At 45.5% G+C, this 16,924-nt stretch overlaps 1 protein-coding gene across 1 annotated transcript in view; it reads left to right on the top strand.

The window, feature by feature from the left end:
• The first annotated feature begins 2,159 nt into the window (after nt 1–2,159).
• LOC147022245 (uncharacterized) overlaps nt 2,160–16,924 on the top strand; it is a 97,487-nt gene continuing 82,722 nt past the window's right edge. Inside the window, exons 1-2 of the mRNA XM_085890491.1 lie at nt 2,160–2,236; nt 2,290–2,516. Coding sequence (XP_085746617.1) covers nt 2,160–2,236; nt 2,290–2,516 — 304 coding nt within the window. The remainder of the gene's footprint in view (nt 2,237–2,289; nt 2,517–16,924) is intronic.

The following is a 16,924-nucleotide window of genomic DNA, read 5'->3' as shown; positions in this document are numbered from 1 at the left end:
TACCTCTTTCGGGGCAACCCCCCCATAGACCCCCTCACACCCCGATTTTTTAATGCCATGAACAAACTTTGGTACATACAGGGTGCTGAAGGTTGTGGTAACGTTTCATCGAAATCTTATGTGTAGCTTTAGAGAATAAGTTGCAAGTAATCGTGGATGGAAGACGGACAGACGGACGGACTGACGACACAGCATCCCATAAGCTCCCCAAATTACGTTCCTGGTGAGCTAATAAGCATATCTAATTTACAAAGTTAACATTAACCGAACACTCATTTGGAAGTAAGCCACTATCTGTCAAACACACAACACAGGATTGATCTTAAAATGTTTTTCTGAAAGGTTATCAGGTGAAAGGCAACATTGGGGTAAAAAGGCAAGGCCCAGGTGAAAATTCAGGGTAAAGGGCCAGCACCTGAGTACAGCATGGCCTCCCAGCTACAGCATGGCACCTGAGTACAGCAGGGAAAGATTGGGGTAAAAAGGCAAGGTCAAGGTAAAACGGCAACGCCCGGGTAAAAAGGCAAGACACGGATAAAGAGGGAAGGCCCAGTTGAAAATCCAGGGTGAAGGGCCAGGGCATGAGTACAGCATGGCCCCCGGGTACAGCATGGCGCCTGAGTACAGCAGGGCAAGATTGGGGTAAAAAGGCAAGGTCTAGGTAAAAAGGCTATGCCCGGGTAAAAAGGCAAGGCCTGGGTGAAAATCCAGGGTGAAAGGCCAGGCAGGGCTGGGTACAGCATGCCCCCCCCCCCAGGTACAGCAGGGCCCCAGGGAACTTGTTGTACACTGCCCCTCCCTATTCCTTCTACGGGCGGCGCTGAATGACGTCATCGCAGGGCGTTGAAGGTCTTAGGTGCCCCGTGATGACGCGCACAGGAAGGGCGTACTCAGTTTTCACTTGTTTTTATTTGCCAAAATTAAAGATTTTTCAAGAGTTATGTGGGTTATTACTTGGCAAAAAAAAAACATTTTTTGACAAGTTTGTTGATCGCCTCCGTTTGTTTGTTTGTTTGTGTGTCTGCTCACCTCCAGCCCAAAAAACTCAACTGATCGTTCAGAAATTTTTGGAGATTATGCTCACCGACACTACGATTATCCCGTATTGAAGTTTCATAAAATTTGGTCGAAAAAAAAGGTCTACATCGGCCAAAAGGCCAATTTGGGCCAAATTTTCTAAAATCCTCAATTTCATCCGATTAACTTGAAATTTGAAGAGAATTTGCAAATCAGTTCGCTGAATTCAACAACATATTATTTTTTAAGTAAACATAGGCCAAAGGGTCAAAATAGGCCAAAAAGTCGACATCGGCCAGATTTCTAAAATTGTTAATTTTCATCCGATTGACTTGAAATTTGAGGAGGATTTACATATTTGATCATTGAATTCAACCATCAATTATTTTTACGATCAAATTTGATATATGGATTTCGCAAGTATTGTGCTACGCATGACACCTTTCTTGTCTTGTTTGTTTGTCTAGGCAATATCTCAGCCAATCTTTGAGCTCGGAAGCTGAAATTTGGGTGCAATAGTGAACAAGTTCTTTGGCAAAAACAGTATTTTTAATTTTTTAAATAATCAATTCATTGATTAATTTATGAGTTATTATCGATTTATCAATTACTTATTTATTTTCTTTCTCATCTGGGCAATATCTCAGGCACCTTTTGAGCTAGGAAGCTGATATTTGGACAAGACAGTGACCAAGTGATTTGGCTATAAAGAGTATTTTTTCTTTATTAATCAATAAATCGATCGATTAATTAATTTTCGATTGATTAATTAATTAGTTTTCAAAAAGTTACAGATTCGGATGAAACAGTGGTGGTTTCGGTTTGCTATTAGCCAATTGATTTAGAAATTAAGTATTTTACGATTGAGTTTTATTTATTTTAATTATGCAATTAATCAATTAATCAATCCATTATTGCACACCTCTCCCTCCCAATTCCATCTCCATGTGCTGCACACCGGCATCGCCGGGCACCATCGGCGCCCCGGCAATGTCGCGTGCTGGAGGACATGTTGTTTATTTATTTGGTATGCGGGTGGTGTACTTTGAATATAGCTCGACTTGTTTATTATTTTTCCCCACAGATTTCTCGCTTATACTCCACGCCTGGACTGGAAAACAGGTGGCTTTGAGTGCCTTGGGATGACGCTCCACTTTCGCACCCTGGGGCTCTTGCTGAGCTTCCATTATCCAAAGGAAAGCCAGAGCTGGGGTATTGGGTAAGGGGAGAGGGCGGGGTGAGTGGAAGGGGGTTGGAAACACATGGAAAGAGGGAGACCCCGCAAGTCAAGCGAACAAAATCCACGGAACAAAGCTTCCCGTGCCCTGGCTGCTGCCGAAAGCGCTCCAGATGTGCTCTTCAGGCTCCCTGCCCTGGCTACCAAGTAGGCACAAATCTGGGATTACGGAGTTGCTCAGCAACAGACAACGAGGCTTGGGAGTGTATACAGGATGGAGCGACGTCGTCGTCTGCAGTCAACCGACGAGCATCACACCGGAGTAAGGGATTCGTTCGCACATCATAACGCAGGCCTCCCAGCACTAATTGCGCATGTGTTACAATTGTCGCAAAAGTCACATTTTAAAAAGGTAATCATCACAATTTTACATTCATACGACAGCGACGGTTGCCAAAAATAAGCGCAGAGGTTGAAATGATGATCGAAAATGATGATCCGCAGAGGAGGAAAATGATCGAGCGGATGCAATCACAATGCTGGTTTGATTGTTTATTGTTCCTTCTTCCATTGTCACCACCTCCTCCTTCTGCTAACCTTCCTACCCATGATCTGGCACCAAAACTCCATCCTCCTCCTCATCCACCTTGCGCCGATCACGTCGAGCTCATTTTTCACCACCTTATGAAAGCTACTCATCTTACTGTCCTCCCCGCATCCATAGCCGCAAATTCTCTCCGCGCTTCTTGCTTCTCGACACTGCGAAAAACGTTTTCCGAGCGTTCCCACCCTCCCTCCCACGTTCGTACCATCAGAACTCACCCGGGCTCAATTGCCTCGACAGTCGCTCTTGAAAGCGCCGCGGAGAGCTGGCAGTGCGCCCGGACGCGCTCTGCTGAGTCAGGAGGACACCCCTCCCGGGGCTGCGATTGCCTCGTTTGGTACGACGGTGACCCCTGTTGGCCTCGATTGTGAACATCCTTGTGTTCGAAATACAAGTCCACATCATTTGTTGTTGGTGGATTTCCCATTTACAATCACCACCATGTCATTTTTGATGCAACCGCAGAAATCTTTCCTCCACGCAACGCACCTAATGTGACGTCATTATGCATGCGTTCGAGTTGGCGTGTCAGTTAAGTTTCAAACCTCTTTTGGGGCTAAGTAATGGCTAATCTGCTTGCTCCTTTCCTGTGTGATTTCCACGAGGACACCTTAAGTCACAGAACTGTATTCACATGCTGGGTGGGGTAGCAGTTGGGGGAGGGTGGGGGATTTAAACAGGAATATAGAGAATCTCACAATCGGCTACAGATATGTGGTGCTGAGTTAACAAAAATTACCAAACAGTAAATTTCATTTCAGAAGATAAGAAAAAAAAATGGACCACAAATGTACTTTGAGAAACACTTGAAGGAAGCCAAACTACTGTATATGTTGTGCATTCAATAACATGGACAAGCCTGGTGTTGGCTTAGTGGTTAGGGTGGTGGCTTGGGATCCCAGGGTCCTGAGTTCAAGCCCCGTTGGCTGCTGAATTAACACCAGGGGGTTGACTCAGCCTGTCATCCTTCCGAGGTCGGCGAAATGAGTGCCAGTGTACTGGTCCCGGTGTATGCCCCGGTTGGAATAGGTGTACCATATCCCTGTGTTCAGTAAGAGGCGACCAGGGTTGGCGTCAGGAAGGGCATCCGGCCATAAAAACATTGCCTCAAGAAAAAAGCCAAACCCCTGCACAGCAGGGAAAAATGGCTGTTAAAACGGTCATTCAATAACATGGACACACATAAAATAGAAGCATGTATAAAATAACAAAGATATCGAAAACAAAATGTATAGACTATAGAGAATATATATATATATATATATATATATATATATATATATATATATATATATATATATATATATATATATATATTGTTGCGGATTTCGCGCCCGCCGGCGTGCTGACGGCCACGTAACTCGAATCGCGGCACGTCGCCCACCGGACGGACAATCCAGTCGTGACCCTCTCGGACTAACGCCGGGAACCAGTCACGGGTGGACCTTTCGGTCTCACCGCGATCGAGCCAATCAGCCCCCACGTGGGATAGGGTTGCTCGCCAAATTCGACCTACCTAAGTACCCACGCGGAGGGTAGACCGGGCGATCGCACCTCGCCGCAGGTCGACTTCGGACACGGGCCACTTAAGCGACCCGTTCCGTACTATCAGAATAACCGAGCGGTGTTATCGTCGACCTCGACGGTTCGATTAATTATCGGGCGTATTCAGCCCACTACCAACCCTTTACGTGAAGCAAGATGAGGATTCAATGGAGGAAAAGACGAAGCGAAGCGGGAGAACAGTTCAACAATAAAGCACATTTATTCGCGGCACACGGGAAGCACACAAATACAATTCCACCAAAAGCACACAGAAAAAACACAATTCCATTAACACAAAAAGCAAATATAAAAGCGAAAACACAGTGCAGAGCTAAACCGACTACCGAGCACACGGCAACACTTATACAATTCTACTTCACAGACGGCGCCGACAACACATACCCAAAACCAAGGAAAAGAAATACCCTCAAGAATGAGGCGGGCCTGAGGCCGAGACCGGGTCGCACCTACCCGTCTGGTGATGAGACGCGGAGCGGCGATGGCGCCTCTCTCCGCGGGCCTCGCGGACAGTGTCAGGCAGGGGGTGGGAAAAGGGGCCCCCTTGGTCGCACTATCTCAGCGCGGGGGGAAACAGGAGGGGGTTGCTGATGCTCGGGGTATAGAGGATCTTTATTATCCCTGGTGTGCGTCTCCACCTCGGCCAGGTCGCGCTGCCAGCCCTCCTCGGGCGTGCAGCTCCTGGCACCGTCGCGAGCACCCCCTCGTCTGCCTTCGCCGCTGCCGCCTCTCCGCCTCTGGACTCTCCACCCTGGACTCTTCTTTGGGCTCTCCTCGTTCGACTCTCTTCAGCTTCTCTTGCTACTGCAGGCTTCGGGCTCCAGACTTCCACACTCTTCTCTCCACCCTCCGACTCCTTCTCGTTCTCTTCTCCGACTCCTTCTCGTTCTGCTGACTGACGAACACCGTCCTTTTATCCCCCCCCCCCCCGTAGCTTCGCCTTTGACCCCCTCCCTTTGACCTTTCACCTCGCTCCCCATTGGCCCGAGAAAAAGTGGGCGTGAAGGCTTTTTGATCCACAAATTTGCATATATCGATCGTTCTGGAGGCGGGGCCAAATCGCCCCTCGCTCACCGATTGGACGGCAAAAAGTGGGCGTGTGTCGTTTTTGATCCGTTTTTGAAGCACAAAATCCGTGATTTTGTACACGCTGTTCAACGTGCGCCCTGCACGAGTCCAACACCGGTACCCACAGCGGGGCAAGAACGGTGGCGATGCTACGGTTGCGAGGTGTGACGTGAAGGTCGTGGCGGTTGTGGTGAAGCGGCGTTGTGGTTGGTGGTTGATGTTGTGGTTGTGGTGGTGGCGGTTGGTCCAAAATAAAGATAGTAAAAGAAAAACGGCTATCCTGAAGAGTCGCAGCTCGCATAAATGACATGTATTCCCACTAGACAACGGGTTTGGGCCTAACTACACATGTACTTACCGAGATACCTCACCTAAGGGACCTGAATGGTGGTTTGCGAATTTGGTAACCACAACAATATATATATATATATATATATATATATATATATATATATATATATATATATATATATTGTTGTGGTTGAGGAAATTCGCAAACCACCATTCAGGTCCCGTAGGTGAGATATCTCTGTAAGTACATGTGTAGTTAGCCCCAAACCCGTTGTTTAGAGGGAATAAATGTGATTCATTCGGGCTGCGACCCTTTAAGATAGCCGTTTTTCTGTTCAATCTTTATTTTGAACCAACCACGTCTCAACCGCCATCACACAACAACCACCGACCGCAACGCCGCTTCACAACAACTACAATGCGAACAGCCACGGCCTTTACCTTCACAACTCGCTCTCGCAACCATCGCATCACCGCCATTCCAAGCGTCGCCATGGCCATCATCGCCACAATAAACCCTCCACCACCTTCACCTCTCCTCCTTCTGCCGCCATTCCCGCGCTGCTTGTGAACGTCGAGCGTCAGGCTGTCCTGGCCTCGTGCGGGGCGCGCGCCGAGCAGCGGGTGCAAAAAGCGGCCTTTCCAAGGGGAAGTCGGATCAGGAATGATTCACGCCCACTTCCGATCCCTCCAATCATTAAGCGCGGGGCGATTTGGCCCCGCCTCCAGGCGCGTCGGAGTAGAATCGATATATGCAAATTCGCGGATCAGGAATGATTCACGCCCACTTTTCCTCCGTCCAATGGGTGAGCGTGGCTCCGCCCCCGAGCACATCCTGATCCGAAAATCTGCATATGGGTTCTCCTGTCACACTATAAAGCGCCGAGCGCGGGGCGAATTGAGTCAGTGAGTTTCTGTTTCGGGCTCGAGTTGGAGAGGTGTGGCTGCGGCGAAGTGTGGCAGCAGCAGTCAAGACGGGTCTGGAGGAGAGTCGGTCTGTCGGGGTTCGGAGTCTGTCGGGGAGCTGCAGAGAGGGGAAGCCGGGAACGCGGTCGAGGTCGCTCGTCGCAGGACCCAAGCAAGCCAGCTATCCTCTTTCCCCAGAGCATCAACAACCCCCCCCCCCCCCGTTTCCCCCCGCGCTGAGATAGTGCGAAACGGGGGCCCCGTTCCCATCCCATTCCAAGCAGTGCCAACGAAACCCGCGGAGGAGCGCGGAGTCGGGGCACCGCCACCATTTTGCGGCTCATCACAAGATGGGTAGGCTCTACGCGGTCTCGCGCCCACAGACCACGTCTGCCCCCTTGTATTTGAGGGTGGCCCTTTTCTTTTGATTTTGAGTATATGTGTTGTCGGCGCCGTCTGTAAAGTAAAACTGTGTAAGTGTTGCCGTGTGCTCGCGTAGTCGGTAGTAGATCTGCATTGTGTTTCTTTTGTTGCAATTGCTTTTGGTGCATAATTGTTGTGTTTCTTTTACATTTGCTTTTGGTGCATAATTGTTGTAATTGTATATGTGTGCTTTCCGTTTGCCGCGGAATAAATGTGAATTATGTTGAACTGTTTTTCCCATTTCGCTTCGTCTTTTCTTTAATTGAATCTCCATCTTACTTCACGTAAAGGGTTGGTAGTGGGCTAAAATACGCCCGACAATTAATCGGAACCGTCGAGGTTGACGATAACACCGCTCGGTTATCCCGATAGTACGGAACGGGTCGCTTAAAGTGGCCCGTGTCCGAAGTCGACCTGCGGCGAGGTGCGATCGCCCGGTCTACCATCCGTGTGGGTACTTAGGTAGGTCGAATTTGGCGAACAACCCTATCCCACGCGGGGGGGGGGGGGGCGATTGGCACGATCGTGGTGAGGCCGAAAGGCCCACCCATGACTAGTTCCCGGCGTTAGTCCGAGAGGGTCACGACGGAATTGTCCGTCCGGTGGGCGACGTGCCGTGATTCGAGTTACGTGGCCGCTCGCACGCCGGCGGGCGCGAATTCGCAACAATATATATATATAAAAAATATGAATACATCATGTAAAATATCGTATGCAAAGTTTACAAAAAAACCAAAGTAAATACAAAAAATTATAACATTGCCAAACTGCGTAAGTCTTTTGTGTACAGGCCTTGTGGGCATTTTGTTTATAAACCAACAAAGATAAACACTAGAGGGTTCGTAGAACACCTTACCTCACGCAGTCTTGATCAAAAAGGACATGGGAAGGGTCTTTTAAGCTCTTGCTTGCAGCGTTTCTGAGCTCGATCTATGTACGTTTCCTACGAGTTGCCATTTTGATTGAATCTCGGTATTCCCCAACAATGAGAGAACTAGCGGCGAATTTCATTGGTCGAGATGATGTAAAATGGCATAATATTTCGTCCAATTACTGCTAAATGAGAGGTTTTTTTGAGAGTGCCAAGAATGTGATTTGTGTTTTACAGTGTTTAAATATGTATTAAGACACATAAAGAAACTCTAGTATAGTTATCTCCATAGCACATTGTGGAGCTAACCTACCCCCTCCCCCATGTTCAGTGGGAAGAGAACATGCGTTGTGTTTGTAATAGAATTGAACCCCACTGTAATGATCTCGATCTCAAGCTCTCTCGATCTCAATCTTTCTCTCTTTCTCTCTCCACATCTCTACAGCACATCCACACACTTTACATCATGCTTTGCACCATGAATATCAAGCCACTTTCCATGAAAGAATTAAGTGAACACGACACTTTGAACAGCGCAGGAAGGAGCAAAATGATGCTGCACAGCACAGCACGTTGAGGAAGGCAACAAAAGAGCGCTTCGCGGGATCGAGGAATAATGCTCCGCAGCCCGAAGATGGCAAAATCCACCTCAAGGCACAATGCCATGCTTCATCACCAGCTGTGCCGCAAAGCTCCTAACATCCAATGGTGCGGGCCGGATCACAGAGTGGTCCAATGGGAAGGCAAATGGATCATACGGCATGAGGGCATGGTGAGTAGCAAAATGGGACAATAAAAACACAGGCCCCGGTCCAGAACGACATGCATCTGAGAATGGAGAAGTCAAGCAAGCTGCTGTCAGGAGACCGAGGACTGGTGAACAAGCGCATCTGGGAACCTGCGAGAGTGAGCTGGTGTCTATGGAACGAGCTGGTGTCTACAGAACAAGCTGGTGTCTACGGAACGAGCTTGTGTCTATGGAACGAGCTCGTGTCTACAGAACGAGCTGGTGGCTGGAGAGCAAGTGCGAGCAAGAGAGGTCCAGTGCCAGGCAGACAGGCCCATCTAGCGGAGAGTTCCTGGGCATGTCATCCAAACACACTGACTTAAGGCCCAGTCACACCTTGACGTTTTAGCCAGCAATGGCAATGTATTAAAATGTATGTAAAACGCTGGCTTACGTTGAACTTTTGATGTTTTTTTTAAAGATTCGGACGTATTCATAACGACTTGGTCTTATGCATGACGTATTAGTAACGGACACAGAACGTTTCGTTGTGTTTTTGATAACTTATACCAACGAATGCTGAACCTGTTGTCGGCCTTCACAACCTATGCCCAACGATAGTCTAACTTAGGCATAGCGCGCTGCACGCATTGCCGACAATGACGTGGCGTAGGTTATGGAAATGCTGCCGCACAACGATTCAAATCATAACCGCCGCAGAAATGGAAGTGTCAACATCGCAGTCACACCTTGGCGATCTTGCCAGCGTATGCCGACCTCTGAAAAATGCGTCTAAAACGTTGGCGCACGTCGAATACGGTATGGGTAAGTTTGGTAAACGTGAATAGAACGCTAAAGTACACTATCATACGTCGTATTAAATGGAGTAAGTCTTGTAATTTTAAACATGTTGAAAATTTTACGACGTACTTGCCGTATGACACACGCTCCGCATGCGATGGGAATAAGTTGTACGCACGATATGCGATCGTTGACACACAGACACACGTTGCTTGAAAGGTGCTCATAAGTCGAAACACCTCAAGGTAATGGTTAGCGTCATTGTTCCAGACTCCTGGGTTTTTTTTTCTTCGGTATGACGGTGTTCAGTGTACAGTGCGGTTATGATTTATATAGTTGAGCGGCAGCCTATTAATTATATATTATTATAACCGCACAAGAAATCGAAGTGTCAAAATCACCATCATACCGAAGGAAGGAAGGAAAAAAAAAACCAGGGAGTCTGGAACACTGACGCCAACCATTACCTTGATGTGTTTCGACTTATGAGCACCTTACAAGTAACGTGTGTCGATGTGTGTCACCGATCGCGTAACGTGAGTACAACACATTACTCATAGGTTAGAAATAAGTTTCGGGTATGCTAAACATTACCTCGACGTGTTTCGACTTATGAGTAACTTACAAGTAACGTGTGTCGACGTGTGTCAACGATCGCATGACGTGCCTACAACTTATGGCCAGCATTATGCGGAACGTGTGAGTCATACGCTGGCATAAGTCTCAAAATTTCAAGCATGGAAAATTTGAGGACAACCGAAAAGTACAACGTTTAAAGCCAGCGTTCAACGATGTATGGCAGTGTTTTTCAGCGTGCTCTCAATGTTATCAAAACTTACCCATAACGTAGTCGACGTGTACCAGCGTTTTAGACAAATTTTCCAAAAATCGGCATAAGCTGGCTAAAACGTCAAGGTGTGACTGGGCCTTTATATGATCTTTTTCTTACTGTCTTTATTGTACCTCATTCCCTTTGGGCACATGAGCAACAAACGCACAGTGCCAACTATCCTTTTCAGGGCCAACTGATTGTTGCACATAATGTCATTTAATCGAATTCCATATTCATTCACCATTGCACCTCTCAAAACACTTTACACTACACCTTTTCCAACAAAAAGGTAGACCAACAAAAATGGACAACATAAAAATCGACCTCGCAACAACAACAGGAACTAGACAACAAAGCTTCTTACAAATACTTTGGAGTAGAAGAGGACCACCAAATATGTAATAAAAAGTGCGCAAAACAATTCCAAAAGAACACTTGTGTAGAACGAGGCTGATCCTGAAAACATACCTCTCCCCAAGGAACAAAATCAAAGCCAAAAACCAACGAGCAGTACCATTGTTCCAATAAAGCTGCAGAATAGTAAACTGGCCACAAGCAGAAATCAGAAAACTAGATATCAGAACAAGGAAACTCCTTACTATCCACAAAACTCAATGCAGTCCGATAATGTACCTGCCGAGGAAAGAAGGAGGTGGTGGCCTAATGGAACTCGATGAAGTGCACAGAGCAATGATTGTAGGATTAGCAGAGTATGTGAAAGTTCAACAGACTACCGAATACAATTTGCACACAAACATGAACACAACATGCCAGAAAAGGTATCTCTCATTCAGCTTGTAAAAAAAACTTCCAAAAACAGGTGCAAATAGAAGATGTCATGCACCAAACCGAAAAAGCAACAAATACAGCCCCAACGATTGCAAAAAAAAAAAAGACAAAAGAAAAATACAAGACAAAATATCAACAGAAATATAGTGACAACTGGAAGAAAGAAAAAAAGAGCAAGAAAATATAAATAAAAGACAGATTGTTGATAGACAAAGAAAGATTACTGGAATGGTTAAGAGAAAGTCAGTTGAATTGGGATGGAGAACAATTAATCATTATAAATGCCCAACACCAAGGGCACGACACGAATGGCTTTAAAAAAAAAGTGGCAGGACTGAGCCAATCGGACAAGTGTAGGTTCCGCAACGTATAAACAGAAAGCATGAGCCACCTCCTATGAGGATGTAAAAAAACTCATGTCAGAACAACTGTACACACAAAGGCACAATAAGGGATGTGCAGTAATCCACTGGCACATCTGCAGAAATTTCAATATCCCAGTTCCACAAAACTCATGGAAACATGAACCAAAAGCAATCATTGAAAACAAGGACATGATGCTCACATACGACCTGATGATCCCATCCAGCATGAACAATGAAAACAAAACACTGCAACCAGACATCGTACTTAGATACAAAAAGGAAAAGAAGGCATTGTTAATTGGGGTTTCAGTACCCAGTTATTTTGGTGTAGATAATGCAGAGATCAAGAAAATGACCAAATATCAAGACCTCAAGAATGAAGTGAAAAGATTCTCGAAGCTGAAGAGTGCCAAAATTGTACCAGTGACAATTGAAGCAATGGGAATGATAATGAATAACCTCACAAAGATACAACAAACAATCCCTGGGAACGTTACCACAAACAAATTGCAGGTGGAGGATGTCCGAAGCTCAATGACGATCCTGAAAAGAGACTTGGATCAAAACTCTGAGAACAACACAACTTCACAAATTAGGCCATGAATCACGATCCTTCACTGAAACGAAGGTGGATACTTCGAGTCCTGAGAGGACTCTGTTCCACATTCTGAAACCCAAATTATGGAGATAACAATCAACGACACACACACACACACACACACACACACACACACACACACACACACACACACACACACACACACACACACACACACACACACACATACACACACACACACACACACTATTTGACATGCATCAGCTGTGGTGTCTTGGATGAGGCTGAGGGCGATGCATATGGCACCCGGTGATGCGCTGATCGATATGCGTTTGGAACGTGGCCGGGTTGTGCAGCTTAGAGGGCTTTATTGACTCCATCACGTTGAGGGTGGGACTGAACTTCGGTGCTGTCGAGGACCGCGCTGAATACAAGAGCTTTGGTGAGGCCGAGGCACTTGGAGCTTGGCTTAGCCGTGCAGCTTAGTGCGCTTTGTCGACTCCCTCAGCTTGGTGTGCTTTGTTCCTTCTGCCGAGGACGACTCCCTGCTGTGATGCGACTCCCACCTGCCATGGATGGATGGGACTGAGCTTGTGGAGATATGGAAATGGCGATCGCGAGCAGCGGAGTGCCATATCCGGGTGAGCGGGGATGTCCCTGTTGATATTGGGTGAACCACCGGGAGTGGAGGGGAAAAGGGAGCAGGAATGAGGAGACGGCTTGGTCCATGAGTCGTCCTTCCTTGTTGGGTTGGACATGAATGTTGTGGGACCAGGAAAGGCTCCATTCCGTCTTTGGGGCTCACGGGTGGAGATGATGACTGGTGGGGCGGTGCGCACATGTCTGCACACACACACACATACGTTAATAAGATGATGGCAGGAGGGAGGCGGCATGATGTGCTGCACATGGCATGCCTCCCTCTCTCTTGAGACAGAGGGGACCAAGTGCTGTGTCAAGTACATCACTTTCAAGGGCAGTGAGGACCGAGTCTAAAACGACAGCTCACATGGGCCGAGATGTGCACAGGGCGCCTGGTATCATGCTGTCCGACATGCGTTTGTGATGGGCCTGGACCTGTAGTTTGGTGGGATTGTTGACTCTGTGCTGCCATTCTGCCAGGAGGGATATTATAATGTGTGTGTGTGTGTGTGTGTGTGTGTGTGTGTGTGTGTGTGTGTGTGTGTGTGTGTGTGTGTGTGTGTGTGTGTGTGTGTGTGTGTGTGTGTGTGTGTGTATATATATATATATGTATATATATATAAACAAATATGTATATATATATATATATATATATATATATATATATATATATATATATATATATATATATATATATATATATATATATATATATATATATATATATATATATATATATATATATATATATAGTTACTGGCCGGGGGTCAGCCGCCAATCGACCGCTCTGAACGGAGCCGCAAGTCGAGTCGGCCCGACCGATTGCCCGAAATATAGATTGCCGCCCGGATAACTCCGAGCGACGGGTCCTTGTACAAGAACCGAAATACACCAATTGGCAGATCACGTGGGGTAGGGTCGATTGCCAATCTTCAATGTACCTAAATACCCACGTGATCCAACTGCCGGGGTATTCCACCCTCGACGGATCTCGTACGGAACAAACCGCCGAGGTGAGCTTGTCCGTGCGCGATTCCGAGCGGCGTAATCGCCGAGAACCGTCGGTCCAAATGTCCCCCTATTACGACAAACCAACGACTTTCTAACTCCAAACACACGAAATGTTCAGTCAATGAGGGAATGGACGCAACGAGCAGGTTTACATTCACACAAGGACATTTATTATAATGAAACACGTATGCAATTATACAAGCAACAAAAGCATGACAAAAGAACTACAACCGTCTACTTATTATGTACAGTCATTTACACTTAACAGCAGTTCCTACTTATTAGACGGGCCCACGTACGCGCGCGCGCACACGCACACAGGAAACGGTGGCTGAGGCCTTTAATCACGCGCTCCAGCTCGGAGGACAGGTGAGCTGAAACTCAGAGCTTGACTCGAACCTTTCCATCCCGTGTGGTCTTCAACTTGTCCGGACCCGGGCTCCAGCGAGAGCGAGCTGGATCCAAATCGCCATGATCCTTCGTGAGCTCCCGCGAATCCTCCCGCGCTTCTCAACACGTGCCGGTGAGATGAGGCGCCGATCCTTCCTGTCGATGCGTCGCTTCCCCGAGGAACCAACTACAAGAAGAGGCAGACGCATCGCACCAAGCCGGGAAACAAAATGGAGAACGACAAGCTCCACGAACCAAGAGGAAGAGGAAGAAGCCTCCACTCGCAGCTCGAGCTGAACAACCGGCTCAAGTTCCTTCCAAAACAAAGCAGCTGCCGAAGCTCACTGAGCCAGCCGAAGAAAAAAGCTTCCGAAGGCCTCAAGCCAAGCAGGACCCGATGGCCTGCTGAACGACTGCTCTCTCCGAAGCAAAAAAGCTTACTCCTCCCACGGGACTCAGCACACGAACTCTGCACACAGGACTCAGAACGGGACTCCCACGAACTCAGACCTACCACGGGACTCCCACGAGACTCTTTTTGAACAAAGAAAAGATGTCCTCTTTATCCTTTGCACCCCCTCCCCCGCACCCGGTGTGACTCATGCCCTCGTGATCCACCCCCCGCTCAACCATGGGTGGGAGGGAGTTGTTGACGTCACCGCAGGGTTCTTCTTCCTCTTCGCGGAAGAGGGGGAGGGACGTCTCCATTGTTTGCTCCCTAACTATTAAATCGGTTTCAAAACATTTAAACAATGGAAGGTGAGCTATCTTGGGAACATGCACTTATCGACATAGCTGACTAAGGGAACCTGTATGTTGTGTGCAATTCAATTCCAAATTTGTAACAATTTACATGTATGTATATATATATATATATATATATATATATATATATATATATATATATATATATATATATATATATATATATATAAGTTTTGGATGTTGGTTGAACACGTATATGTGTGCAAGTGTGTGCGCATAAAAGTTGCTGTTGTTGACTGCGACCTCCAACCGTGGGTGGATTTCAGGAGATGGAACGGACATTTACTTCGTCGTAAAGTATCCACCTCCGTGTGTGTGTGTGTGTGTGTGTGTGTGTGTGTGTGTGTGTGTGTGTGTGTGTGTGTGTGTGTGTGTGTTTGTGTGTGTGTGTGTAATATTTGTTTTTATAATATGTGCAATATGTCACGTGTAATATGTGTGTATAGTACATGTGCAATATGTCATGCATAACATGTGTGCATATAACATGGACATGTCACATATAATGTGTGTGTATTATATGTGAAATGTCATGCATAACATGTATGTTCATAACATGTGCAACATGGCACACAAAGCATGTGCAATATGTCATGCATAACTTGTTTGTATAACATGTGTAATATGTTACGGATAACGTGTGTGTGTACACACACACATATATGTATGTATATATATATATATATATATATATATATATATATATATATATATATATATATATATATATATATATATATATATATACATATATACATACATATACATATACTGTATATACACATGTAGATAGAGATATATATATATATATATATATATATATATATATATATATATATATATATATATATATACATATACATATATATATATATATACATATATATACATATATATACATATACATATATATATATATATATACATATATATACATATATATACATATACATATATATATATATATATGAAAATGTATACATATATAACTAGAAGGGCACTCAGTGGAGCGCAAACCTCCACCACGTAATGTCTGATACACAGGAACATATCGGGCCCAATATCTTTTTGAAATATCATGCCATATCATCGTTTTTTCGCCCTATCTCTCAATGGTGAAGAATCACTGAAAAAATTCTCGTATCCAGATCCGGATTCAGATCTTCATCAAAATTGAATCAATTCTTCCTCGTCACACACCCAACATGTCCACCAAGTTTCGTCCACATCTGTCTACAACTTGTTGAGATATCCTGCACACAGACAGACAAACAGACAGACAAACAAGAAGAAGATGTCATGCAGAGTACGATACTTGCAAAATTCATAAAACAAATTTGACCTCAAAAATAATTGGTGGCTGAATTCAATGACCAAATATGCAACTCCACTTCAAATTTCAAGTGAATCGGCTGAAAATTGTCAATTCTGGAATTTTGGCCTATGTAGACCTTTTGGTCTCCATTGACCTCAAAAATAATTGGCTGGTTGAATTCAGTGACCTGAAATATAAATCCTCTTCAAATTTCAAGTCAATCAGATGAAAATTGAGGATTTTAGAAATACCACTTCTGTTGTTGACCTTTGGACTATGTTGAACTTTTGGTCAATATTGACCTCAAAAATAATTAGTGGTTGAATTCAGTGACCTGAAATATAAATCCTCTTCAAATTTCAAGTCAATCGGATGAAAATTGAGGAATTTAGAAATCTCAACTTAGTTTAGTTGTTGAACTTTAGCCGATGCTGACCTTTTGTGGTCAATGTTGAGCTCAAAAATAATTGCAGAGTTTAATTTAGTGACCTGAAATATAAATCCTCTTCAAATTTCAGGTCAATCGGATGAAAATTAAGGATTTTAGAAATCTCGCCTCAGTTGTTGACCTTTTGACTTCAAAAACGATTGGCTTCTTCCTTCTGCCAAACTCTATGTGGTGAAGTTTTGTGAAGATCGGTTGAAAACCTGTAGGCGACAGACAGACAGACAGACAGACAGACAGAATAACAAAATCGACTAACCAATATACTTGAAATATCTTCGAAAAATCACAGCACTTGGTCCCCTCCGTCCACAGCCTGATGGGGGTACTGCTCTCCCCTCTGGGATGGTGCACCTGCCTCCC

This window comes from Eptatretus burgeri, chromosome 8 (assembly GCF_056783735.1).
Source record: "Eptatretus burgeri isolate ZD-2024b chromosome 8, Ebu_testis_v1, whole genome shotgun sequence".
Taxonomy (NCBI): Eukaryota; Metazoa; Chordata; class Myxini; order Myxiniformes; family Myxinidae; genus Eptatretus; species Eptatretus burgeri.
This window is presented reverse-complemented; position numbering and strand designations above follow the sequence as displayed.